The sequence below is a fragment of the Ceratotherium simum genome, chromosome 16 (assembly GCF_057802395.1).
Source record: "Ceratotherium simum simum isolate JZ-2026a chromosome 16, ASM5780239v1, whole genome shotgun sequence".
Taxonomy (NCBI): domain Eukaryota; kingdom Metazoa; phylum Chordata; class Mammalia; order Perissodactyla; family Rhinocerotidae; genus Ceratotherium; species Ceratotherium simum.
In genome coordinates, this window is record NC_141915.1 from 56632980 (window position 1) to 56645362 (window position 12383).

General features: G+C 49.6%; 2 protein-coding genes across 3 annotated transcripts in view; one reads left to right on the forward strand and one right to left on the reverse strand.

The window, feature by feature from the left end:
- SRP68 (signal recognition particle 68) overlaps positions 1-4478 on the reverse strand; it is a 33928-nt gene extending 29450 nt beyond the window's left edge. Inside the window, exons 1-2 of one of the 2 annotated variants that reach the window (XM_004432782.3) lie at positions 4304-4478; positions 2680-2746 (exon numbers count right to left, since the gene is read on the reverse strand). In XM_004432782.3, coding sequence (XP_004432839.1) covers positions 2680-2746; positions 4304-4463 — 227 coding nt within the window. In that variant the 5' untranslated portion in view covers positions 4464-4478. Of the gene's footprint in view, positions 1-2679; positions 2747-3988; positions 4167-4303 lie in introns of those variants that run through there. The other variant, XM_087441650.1, reaches the window with a different exon arrangement.
- A 4238-nt stretch (positions 4479-8716) lies between these two features.
- Positions 8717-11926, forward strand: GALR2 (galanin receptor 2). Its single transcript, XM_004432786.3, is given in 3 exon segments — positions 8717-9243; positions 10575-10600; positions 10603-11926. Coding segments are annotated over 3 exon segments (1269 nt in total). The 5' UTR covers positions 8717-8767; the 3' UTR covers positions 11370-11926.
- The last annotated feature ends 457 nt before the right edge of the window (positions 11927-12383 follow it).

Below are 12383 nucleotides of genomic sequence, written 5' to 3' on the forward strand. Positions count from 1 at the left end.
ACACAATTTCAAAGTATTTCTTCACAAAATAATTAGTAATTTACAAAAGGAAAAGGAGTAATTGTCCAGTGGGGAAGCCTGGCTAACGCCACCTTAATCAAGTGACCAAAGTGAACACCAGTAATGGAACAAATTGAAATTGTGTGCTACCAGTTGGGCACAATGAGATGAATGTAGAATTACTTCTGTGATATTCCTGAAAAAGATATTATTACCTGACTCTCACCATGAGGAGACATCAAATAAACTCAAATTGAGTGACATTCTACAAAATAACTGGCCTGTAATCTTCAAAAGCATCAAGATCTTGAAAAATCAAAAAAAGACTGAGGAATTGTGCTAGAGTAAAGATTAAAGAGACATTAACAGGGGCCAGCCCTGTGGCGCAAATGGTTGGGTGCACACGCTCCCCTGCGGCAGCCCGGGGTTCACTGGTTCGGATCCCAGGCACGCACCAACGCACCGCTTGGCAGGCCATGCTGTGGCGGCATCCCATATAAAGTGGAGGAAGATGGGCACAGATGTTAGCCCAGGGCCAGCCTTCCTCAGCAAAAAAAAAAAAAGAGGAGGATTGGCAGATGTTAGCATAGGGCTGATCTTCATCACAAAAATAAATAAATAAATAAAGAGACGTTAACAACTACATGCAACGATTTGGAACTAGATTCTTTTGCTCTAAAGGAAATTACTGGGACAATTAGGGAGTCCTGAATGGGGTCTGAGGATTAGATGATAATTTATATTAATTTCCTGCTTTTGATTATTGCACACAGAATGTCCTTCTTTATGGAAAATACACATTAAAGTTTTCGGTAAAGTATCTACTCTCAAAGGTTCCAGAAAAAACGTTATTTGTAGCGTACCTGCAACTTTTCTGCAAGTCCAAGACTGTTTTGAATAAAAAAAAAAATTGAAGACATTTGAAAGAAAATGAGGGAAAACTGAATAAAAGTACTTTGATATTACTTACATCATTATATAAGATGATATTAAGGAAACTTTTGCTAATTTGGTCAGATGGAATAACAGTATTTTGGTTACGTTTTTTTAAAAGTCTTATTTGATAGCGATACAAACTGAAATGGTATATCTAGGATTTACTTTAAAATAATCCAGCAAAAAAATACAACACAGATCATACTGAATGCTGGCAAGGATGTGGAACAACTGGAGCTCTCAAACAGTGCTGGCAGGGGGTGCAAACCAGTACAACAACTTTGGAAAAGTGTTTGGCAATATATTACTAAGGCTGAACACAAGCATATCTTATAGTATTCCACTCCCAGGTATATATCCAACAGAAATAAACAGTTTCCTTCACCAAGACATGTACAAGAATGTTTATGGCAGCACAACTTGTAATAGCCCAAACAGGAAACTGGCCAAATGCCCTGCAACAGTACGGTGGAAAATAAACTGTGGTATATTCACATAAGAGAATACCATACAGTAATGAGAATAAAAAAACTACAACTACACACAACAATATGCAGGAATTTCAAATGCAACGTGGAAAGAAAGAAGGCTCTCACGAAAAAGTATATACTATGTGATATTATGTAGATACATTTAAAAAATAGGCACACCTAGTTTAAGGTGTCAGAAGTCATGATTGTGGTGACCCTTAGGGAGGAAGGGTTTGTGATTACAAGGAGCAAAAGTGGGACTTTTGAGATGCTGTATGTTCTGTCTCTTAATCTGCGTGCTAGTTACAGGTTGTGAAAAATTAATCACTTCCTGTATACTTCTCTGCATATAAATTATACTTCAATAAAATGGTAAAAAATCCTTCAATAAAACGTTTTTTTATAAGGGAAATGTTTAAAAAAAAAGGAGAGGGAACAGATGAAACAAAAAGGGCAAAAAGTTGATCACTGTAATAACTGAGAGATGGGTTCACTGAACCATCATCTCTACATTTGTTTTGAAAATTTCCTTATTAAAAAAAAATCAAGTCAGAACCGTCTCCTGTTTAAAACTCTCTCACAGCTTCCCACCTCACCTAGATTAACACGTGGATGAGTTATGCTGGCCTTTAGGGCCCTACACAAGGTGGCCCTGCCTACTTCTCCCACTTCACCTCCTACCACTCCCTACCTTGCTCACTCTGCCCTGGCGCTGTTGACCCTTCACCACATGGCTGACTCCTCAGAATCTGAGATGTAGACTGTTTTAGTAGCACTTTAAAAAATCAGTTAGTCAAAGCGTATATCTAATAGTTGGATATTTCTGCTTTCAAAGTACTAAATTGTATTATACATTAGAATTTTGTTTTCCAACTTGAAGGCTGTTATAAAACTTTACCAATAAATTACAAAGATATCATGGAAATCCCCCTTATATAACATTTAAAATATTGAAAAGCTTTGAATTTAACCAAGACTCTACAATATGGTTAAGTTAAAAAAAGGATTACCATAACCGCTTGTTATTTTCAGCAGAAGCCTCCAATGTATCTGCAATATTGTGAGGCAAAATGGATAAAAAGGTTGACTCCTTTTACTCATTGTAAAACTTTAAATTTGAAAATTAAGTACCTTTTGAGGAGTCAATATACATTCAGAGCTAGACTTCCAAGGTATACTTTCTGATATAGCAGAGTAAGTAGGATATTAACAAAAGCAAACGAAGTTTGAAAATTCCACAATGATTTCCATACATCTTGCATATGATACTAACCTGTACCTCTGAAAATCTCCATGCCGTAAACCATGCTGCTGCTGAGATTCCTTAATAATCTGAAGAACTAGAGCCAAGATTAAGGAAAAGCTTACAACGGCAAGAATTCAAATAAATCAAAACTTGTCCCCATTAGTCTATATTTGTATCAAACCATAATGCATTAAACATTTCTGAAATACTTAGTATATTAACTAGTGAAATCTACTGTAACCATTTTCAAAAGCTATCTTGTCATAGGACACGGCTAAGTGTGTAGAAAAGCTGATTGCCTGAACTGTTACTACTTTCAAACTAAAAATGGAGGGCATTATTAGCCACTGAAGATTACTGAAACCCAATGGCTTAGGTAAAACCACTGGATTCTAAATGCTGACTATAATTGGAGTGGTTCCCACTGATTTACACCTGGACCAAGTATTTCACTCATTCAAGCAGATTCAGGTTATAAATGACATGTACTACTCCTCTATTTGCATAACCACTTACATCTGCCAAATCTAACTTTCCTTAACAGCTGTGATGCTGCATGAGCCTATGGCTGGCACATGCCAACCAGACTAGCCAGTCTGCCTAAATATACTCAAGTCTTTCTTGTAAAAGAAAAAACCCCTGACCAAACTCCCCTTTCTAAGCATCTTAAAATATTTAACAGTATGTACCAAACTTCAGGAAATCCAACAACTTTTACCCACAATTTTATTTTTAAAGTTTCCTCAATGCTCCTCCATGATGTATTTTAAAATACTTAACACTAAAAGGACCATTTCAATAACTAAAAAGGGACAAGAAGATATAAGGCTTGTAGTAAAATCAAGGCATTCCAATAGCCATTTGGAACTATACCACCAGTTCAAAAAGTAAAACTCCAAACCCCTGAAAACTAAACTACATTGATGTCAAGCTAAATGTGTTATTTCAGAAATTCACCTACATGTTCTCCACTTGTTACTCATTTCAAAAAGCCATAAACGAGTGTCATAAGCACTCAGTTGCGATACACTCTGATGAAAACTAGAAACTGATTCCTCCACCTCATCTGAACGACTCTCAACAAGATAAAATGCCTACGGACCTATTAAGAAAGCTATACAAGTGATGTTACCAAGCTACGATGATCTATATTCAAAATGGGCAACAAGCTGTTCCTTATAGCGGTCAATCTTTGCTTCCACTTCCAGAGTATCAAACTGTAATTTTTATTACCCATTCTCCCACGACTGTCAGACAAAAGTATGAAACCAAAACTTCAGGATTGCAGTTTGCTCTCCCCAGTTCAGTGGCTCAAGGTGCCAAGGCAGGAGCTCACCGGGGTAGCCAGAGTGTCATCCGGTCACCAACCCTCCAACTGGGCAACTGCGGGGAAATTGCAGAAATCCGCCCAATATCCCGGTGCCGCCTGAAAGAAGAGAACGTCCCCCAAACTGGAGGGCTAAGGAGATGAGAGGAATGGCCAGTTGAAACACAGACCCTGGAATCTGAGTGCCAAAAAGTAAGGGCGAGGGAAACTGCAACCCTTGGCCTCTCCTGCCCAGGATGTGCTGGGACACGCCGCCTCTCCCGCCCCCGGCCCGCCAGAACGACACGTAGTCATTGCGAGTTAGGCCCGATTACTCTAGGATACTCTCCAAACTCAGGCTATCCCCGAATTCTTTGTTTGCCTTCGACCCGGCTGAAGGCCGTTCGTTTTCCTTATTTTCCTCTCCTCCGGCACCGCGTCCACCGCCGCTACCGGAGCTGCCCCCGCCACCTCCGCCTCCAGAAACCTGTTTCTCAGCAGCCATCTTGCCCCTGCGCCGCAGAGCAGGACGGGATAGAGAAGGAGGGACAACCGGGGCGGGAAAGAGCGGGACCGGCCAGGACGGGCTGATGGGATAGCGGCGGACTCTGCCGTCTTCGGCCCGGTCCGCAGGCAGGAGCCACTTGGAGCGCGCCTGCGCGTGGTCTTGGATGCGAGGACCCGAATCGCGGCGGGCGGGGCTGAGGGCTCCGGGCCGCGGGCAGACCTTAGCTGTTGAGGTCCTCTCGGGAGCAATCCCACGTCCCGTCCACCAAGGGCCGGAGGACCCGGAGATGGACCCCCACCTCCTGCATTCCTGCACGGATGGTCAGGCTCACGTCCCGCGCACAGAGCGCGGGGGTGGTTGGCTAAGCGCTTTGGATTTCGGGGTGTCTACCTTCCCGGGGATTTGGGCGATGGTGTTCCCACCCTACCGGAACGAAGCACCCTGCCTGTGAGGGAACCGCCTCTGTCTGCGATTTCCTCTGGGCGGACCCTGAGGAAGCGATGGCCGAGGAAGCGCTGGCGGGTCCAGCAGGCAGTGTCCTGATGTAGAGACTTTCTAAGGCTGCTGGGGACCTGTGCCCTTCTCTGGACTTTGGGGCGATCAGTCCGAGGAGGGAGAAGTGTTGAGGCGAGGGAGACTGAATCTTTGCTCTGCAATATGGCGCTGCGAGTTCTGGAGCTCCAATCTTGGCTCCGCCATTACTGGTTGGGAGATGTTGGGCAAATAACAATTTCCTTCTAAACCTTTTCTCTCATCTGTGAATGGGGTTAACCAATTAAGATGGTTATGAAGACTAAATGAAACAATGCATTTTAAAGTAAACCTGTGCACTAATCATTAGGGAAATTCAAATCAAAACCACAATGAGCTATCACCTCACACCCATTAGGATGGCTACTATTAAAAATAATAATGGTGGGGCCGGCCAGGTGGCGCAGTGGTAAAGTGCGCGTGCTCCGCTGCAGCGGCCGGCCGGTAGTTGCAGGTCCGGATCCCAGGCGCACACCGACATACCGTACCGACATACCGTACCGCTTGCTAAGCCGTGCCGTGGCGGCGTCCCATATAAAGTAGAGGAGGATGGGCACAGATGTTAGCCCAGGGCCAGTCTTCCTCAAGAAAAAATGGGAGGATTGGTATCGGATGTTAGCTCAGGACTAGTCCTCCTCACACACAAAATAATAATAGTAATAGTAATAATAATAATAATGGAAAATAACATGTATTGGTGAGGATGTGGAGAAACTGGTGCACTTTTGGTGCAAAGGTACAATGGTGCAGCTACTGTGAAAGACAGTATGGCGATTCTTCAGAAAATTCAAAGAATTTCCATATGATTCAGCAATTCTACTTCTGGGTATATATCCAAAAGAACTGAAAGCAGGGTCTTGAAGAGATATTTGTGATGAGATATCTATATGAGTGTAGTCAACTTCATAGAAAGTAGAATAATTGTTGCCAGGAGCTGGAGGCAGGGGAAATGGGGAGTTATTGTTTAATGGGTACAGAGTTTCAATTTTGCAAGATTAAAAAGTTCTGGAGATTGGTTGCACAACAATATGAATATGCTTAACACTACTGAACTGTACATTTAAAAATGTTTAAGATGGTAAATTGTATGTTTTGTGTATTTTACCACATCTTAAAAAAGTAAGTCTCCCAAATGTCCACAGACAAAGGGATAAATAGAATGTGTTATAATCATACAATGGAATATTTATTTGGCCATAAAAACCATTGAAGTACTGATACATGCTACAACATGGATGAATCTTGAAAATATTATACTAAGCGAAAGAAGCCACACAAAAGGCCACATATTGGATGATTCCATTCATATGAAATATCCAGAATAGGCAAATCTATAGAGACACAGAGTAGTGGTTGCCTAGGGCTGGGGATGTGGGTGGAGATTGGAGGCTGACGGCTAAAGGGTAAGGATTTCTTGGGGGGGGGGACAAAAATGTTCTAAAATTGATTGTGGTGATGGTTGCACAACTCTGTGAATATACTAAAACCCAAATGAACACTTAAATGGGTAAATTATATGGTACATGAATTGTATTTCAAAAAAGCTTAAAAAAAAAAAAAAAAGTAGGCCAGATCATGTTAGTCCTCTTGTCAGAACTCTGCAATGGCTCCTCATTTTACTCAGACTAGAAGCCACGATCCTTACAATGGAAAACAGCCCTACATGCTATGCCTCTCACCTCTTGTCCTGCCAGTCTCCTTGTTGATTCAACTCAGGCCATACCAGCCTCCTTGCTTAGGGGCACAGGCACACTCCTGCGTTAGGGCCTTTGCACTGGCTGTTTTTATCTAGAATGCTCTTCCGTTAGATATCTGCTAGGCTAGCTCCCTCACCTCCTTTGAGTCTTTGCTCAAATGTCACCTTCCCAATGAGGTCTGCCTGACCGCCCTATTTCAAATTGCACCATGACCACCACCCTGGTGCTCCCAATTCCCTGACCCTGATCTACTTTTCCTGCAAGTATTTATCAACTTGTAACAGATTAATAACTGACTTGAGTTATGTTTATTGTCTGTCTCCCTTGCTTGGAAGGCAGCTCATGGGGGGCTTGATCTTCGTAGAGCTCACTGGTATATCCCAAGGACCCACTAGTACCTGGCAAGGAGCAGGTGCTTAATAAACCCTTATTGAATAAATGGATGGCAAACATCTCATAAACATGAACTGCTACTATCTTCCTATTCAATGAATGGGCAGGCAGCGCAGGGGTGCCAATGGGGTTTCCCTACCCAGAGAAGTAGGTAGCTGGCCTCTGAGACTGAGATCCTGGGGGTTGGGAGGAGAGGAAGAATGTTCTTGACTGGGACCCAAGGAACAGGGCAGGGAAAGGTGAAGCAGAGATCAAGTACAGTGGCAGAAGGTGGTGATTTTCAGACCCAATGAACCGGGGGCTTAAATCCTTTTGTTTTTTAATTTTTATTATTATTTATTTATTCATTTATTTTGTGAGGAAGATTAGCCCTGGGCTAACATCCGTGCCCCTCTTCCTCTATTTTGTATATGGGATGCCACCACAGCATGGCTTGATGAGTGGTGTGTAGGTCTGTGCCTGGGATCCGAACCTGCAAACCCAGGGCGGCTGAAGCAGAGAGCATGAGCTTAACCACTATGCCCACCAGGCCGGCCTGGGCGTGGGGGGGGGGCGGGTGGGAGGGGCGTAAATTCTATAGAAACAGTAATGATTCTGGATCACAAGTGCTTGATGCCTAATACGTCAAAATCAGAAACAAGGTCCCACCGGTGGCTTAGCGGTTGAGTGCCCCGCGCTCTGCTGCTGGCGACCGGGGTTCGGATCTGGGCGCTCACCCAGCACCGCTTCTCCGGCCATGCTGAGGCAGCGTCCCACATACATCAACTGGAAGGATGTGCAGCTATGACATACAACTATCTACTGGGGCTTTGGGGGGAAAAAATAAATAAATAAAATCTTCAAAAAAAATCAGAAACAAATGTTTAAGTTTTATTGCAACTTAAACACCTTCCTGGCCATCTAGGAAAATGCTGAGGATGCATGGAGCTCTGTTATTTCCTAAAAGTTTTCCCTTTTTGGATATCTGAATAGGGTAAGGAGAAAGAGAAGAAGAATTTGATTCATTCAGATTCTACCAACTGGCTTCAGGCCTCTCACATACGTCTCATTCCATTCTCACAGATCCCTCTGAGAAGGTGTTACTATCCCACATCACAGCTGAGGAAACTGAGGCACAGCGCCAAGGACAAAGCCTGGCACACAGTAGATGCTCAATAAATAACTGGATTGACTTGGAGAGGGAAACGTTCAATGGGGGCAAGAAAGGAATGAGATGAAGCTAACCAAATTCCATTAGAACCTCCTTCCGTCCTCCCCACTGCTGCTCTCAGAAGTTCCTGTGTGGCGCGGTGCTCCTGAGAAGTAGAAATGGGAAGAGGCGTGGAGCACACGGCAGAGCCGTTCTAGCCGCCAGTGCTGGAAAACGCGGCCCCCCGTCGGCCTCTGCCCCTTGTAAACCCCACCACCACCCCTTAAAGGCCGCCCGGAACTCTTTCGAGGACGCCCCGCCGCCAGCCTCGGGAGGTCTGGCGCGCCCGCCACGCTTCAGGGAAGCGCCTAGGAGCGCTGGGTCCCGGGAGCTCCAGACAGTGCGGCGCACACGCACACTCAAGTCTCAGCAGTCGGTCACTCCACCACTCCGGCTGCCGGGGACCATCCCACCCCTCCGGCTGCTCGCTCCTCCCCATGACCCCAGCGCACCGCCATCTCCAGCCCCAGCCGCCTCGAGGCTCACTCCGCATGCAGCTCTGCGAAGTCCCGCTCCGCGCTACAGCGCCGCCGGAGCTGCGCTCTCACCAAGCCCCAGACGGCTGCAGGAGCCCGGGCAGCCTCGGGTTTGGCGGCACCATGAATGGCTCGGGTGGCCCGGGGGCCGAGGACGCGAGCGAGGTGGGCGGCGGGGGCAGCTGGCAGCCCGAGGCGGTCATCGTGTCCATGTTATTTGCGCTCATCTTCCTCTTGGGCACCGTGGGCAACGCACTGGTTCTGGCTGTGCTGCTGCGCGGCGGCCAGGCGGTCAGCACCACCAATCTGTTCATCCTCAACCCGGGCGTGGGCGACCTGTGTTTCATCGTGTGCTGCGTGCCCTTCCAGGCCACCATCTACACCCTGGACGGTTGGGTGTTCGGCTCGCTGCTCTGCAAGGCCGTGCACTTCTTCATCTTCCTCACCATGCACGCCAGCAGCTTCACGCTGGCCGCCGTCTCCCTGGACAGGTGAGCGAGTGCCGTGGCGACCCAGGGGGTCGGGCACCGGGGGTGGGATGGCTGGAGAAGGGGGCAGGACTCGAGGGTCAAGGAGGGGCGCGCAGAGAGTAGAAAAAGACACTAAGAAGGCAAAGGGACTGGGAGAGAGTGAAAGACAAGCGCGCATCGAGGAGAAAGGGGAATAAGAATGGGGGACCGCGGTGTCCCTCCGTTAGGTGCGTCCTCGGGGCTGCAGGCTAGAGACCTCAGCTCTCCAGCGCCGCCGGCGCCTGACAAAGCGCAGCGTTTCCGGGTACAGAGCGTTTTCGCGTGCTTGGTCTCGCTTGAGCTCAATGTCCCTGTGATGCTGAGATGGGAGGGATTACTGTGCCCAATTTACAGACGAGATCGAGTTCCTAAGTGACTTGCTCAGAGTCGCCCATACAGTAATCGTGTGCATGAAGCCAACAGTCTGTCTCTTGGTGTCAAACTCAGGCGCCTCTACTTCGCTCGCCTCGAAGCCCGTTTGGTCGGCTCAGTCGACTCTGGTCCGGACTGAGGAATTTGGGTCCTAGGCTTGGGCCCACGCCAAAGTCCGAGCAAGCACGCCCGAGAGTCTCTAGCTCGCTCCCACCCCACTCTGCGCCCCACCTCCAGGCCCGGGGTCAAGGACAGGGAAAGGAGCGCGCCCGAGGGTCCACCTACCCCCTCCCTCGCCCCCCAGCTGGCGCTTGGAAGGACACCTGGATGATTCCTGGAGAGGAAATCCGGGTCTGACTCCGGTATCTCCCCGGCCCCCTCCTCCCCTACGTCCTCCCAATCTCCACTGGACAAGCAGAGGGTGAGGCCACATTCCCCATATACCTCCCAGTTCCACTCAGAGCGGAGTATGTCGGTTCCGAGAGCGCTGGTGGGACCGGTAGAAGGTTGGTTGCTCTAAGGAATTCCCTCGCGGTACCTTGCCTGACGTGCCTACAGGCTGTCTGCTGGCGCCTCAAGGCGCCTGGGTCCTACCTCTCCGGGCACCATCACTGGTGGGTAATCACAGCCTCCTGGAGCCTCAAAGCCGGTTCAACCTGCGGGCTGCCCTCCCAGCTGGAGTCTGACTATGGTCGTTGCCCCGGGAAGAGCAGATGAGTGACCTATACGCGCGCCTTTCCCGCTGTCGGGTCCCGCCCCACATCTAGACGCGGCTGAGAGTGTCCGGGATGCGCTGGGTCGCCCTCCGGGAGCATGCGGTATGACCGTGCGCTACGGACCTTTCTCGAGAGCAGGTATGGGGCTCAAGTTGCATGGGTCCGGCCCTGCCCCGGCGAATCCGCCCACTTAACCGACGTCTCCCTTCCTGGCCTGAACCGCAGGTATCTGGCCATCCGCTATCCGCTGCACTCCGCGAGCTGCGCACACCTCGCAACGCGCTGGCGGCCATCGGGCTCATCTGGGGGTTGTCGCTGCTCTTCTCCGGGCCCTACCTGAGTTACTACCGCCAGTCGCGGTTGGCCAACCTGACCGTGTGCCACCCGGCGTGGAGCGCGCCTCGCCGCCGCGCCATGGATCTCTGCACCTTTGTCTTCAGCTACCTGCTGCCGGTGCTGGGGCTCGGGCTGACCTACGCGCGCACCCTGCACTACCTCTGGTGCGCCGTCGATCCAGTGACCGCCGGCTCAGGCGCCCGGCGCGCCAAGCGCAAGGTGACGCGCATGATCATCATCTTGGCCGCGCTCTTCTGCCTCTGTTGGAGGCCTCACCACGCGCTTATCCTCTGCGTGTGGTTCCGCCGGTTCCCACTTACGCGCGCCACGTACGCGCTGCGCATCCTCCCGCACCTGGTCTCCTACGCCAACTGATGCGTCAACCCCATCGCCTACGCGCTGGTCTCCAAGCACTTCCGCAAGGGCTTCCGCAGGATCTGCGCCGGCCTGCTGCGCCGCGCCCCGCGCAGAGCCTCGGGCCGGGTGATTGTCGCGGTGCAGGGCAACCACAGCGGCAGCGTGCTGGAGCGCCAGTCCACCGACTTGACGCAAGTGAGCGAGGCGGCCGGGCCCTCCGCCTCTGCGCCGGTGCCTCTCAGCGGCCCAGCCTCGAGGCCGGTCCCTGGCCCGTCCTGGCGGGACCAGAAGGCCCCCAACGGCATTCTGACAGTTAATGTGACCTGAGAGCACTTGGGGGTACGCTTGAGTGTTAAAGGATTGGAGTCAGAGGTTGGGGGATCGTGGAGGGAGTTTCATCTGTTAATAAAACGTGCAAACCATTTCACATGCAGTAACGCGCTGTCTCCGCATCTCGCATCTCGTAGTCGTGAGGCTCTGTGTAAGAAGCCTCTGGGACTTCACAGGGGAGCGCTGGATGAAAGGGTGCAGAGTGCTATGCTGAGCTACAGGGAACGAGTGTAGAGCGCACCGAAGGCAGCGGAGGTAAATTCCGCCTAGAAATCTCTGAGACTGGGGAGCGCGGCACAACTGAAGGCTCTTTGCAGGTGGCCATCCGGAGGCACCACGTGTATACAGATCAGCGAACCAGCAGCCACCAATGCGTGCGACAAAGGCAGAGTGTTTAAGCGCGCTTGATAAATCCAGTCGATGACAGACACAGACACTACATGTGTTCCTAGTAGTGTTCGTGGGCCGGAGTGTGGCTGGTCCTTGCCTGCTCCCAGCTCCCTGGGGCCCTTTCAAGTCTCAGCAGCCGGATCAGTGCCTGGCCATTTTCAGTCTTGGAGTTTCCTTCCCTCCATGCACCTGTCCCAGATCAGGTCTCCAATAGCCTGGTTTCTCCTCTGGGCCAGGAAAGTAGCCCCTCACCTGCTGGTCCTGCTCCAGGGCACCAGCAGCAGTTCTAAGGCATTGCTAGTCTGGGGCAGGCTGAGAATCCAGTGAGGGAACCAGAATGCCCCAGGGCTTTGCTCTTGAGCTAGCCTTTACCTTTCTCCCGGTTTGCCCCACTCCTGGAGTTCTTGAGCCAAGGCTTTTTACAGGAAATCCGTTCAGTGTTTAAGGAGAGGCAGGAAAACCCTCAAGGATGTGCCCATCACACGTCATCAAGTGCAGGGCACTGTGGCAAGGGTATGGGTATTTAGCCAGGCAGTCTCCGCTAAGGGGAAACGCAGAGGAGGCCTGCGGCATCTGCTTGGATTGGAAGGACTGAGTCAGAGAAAGATGGGGGTCCCATGC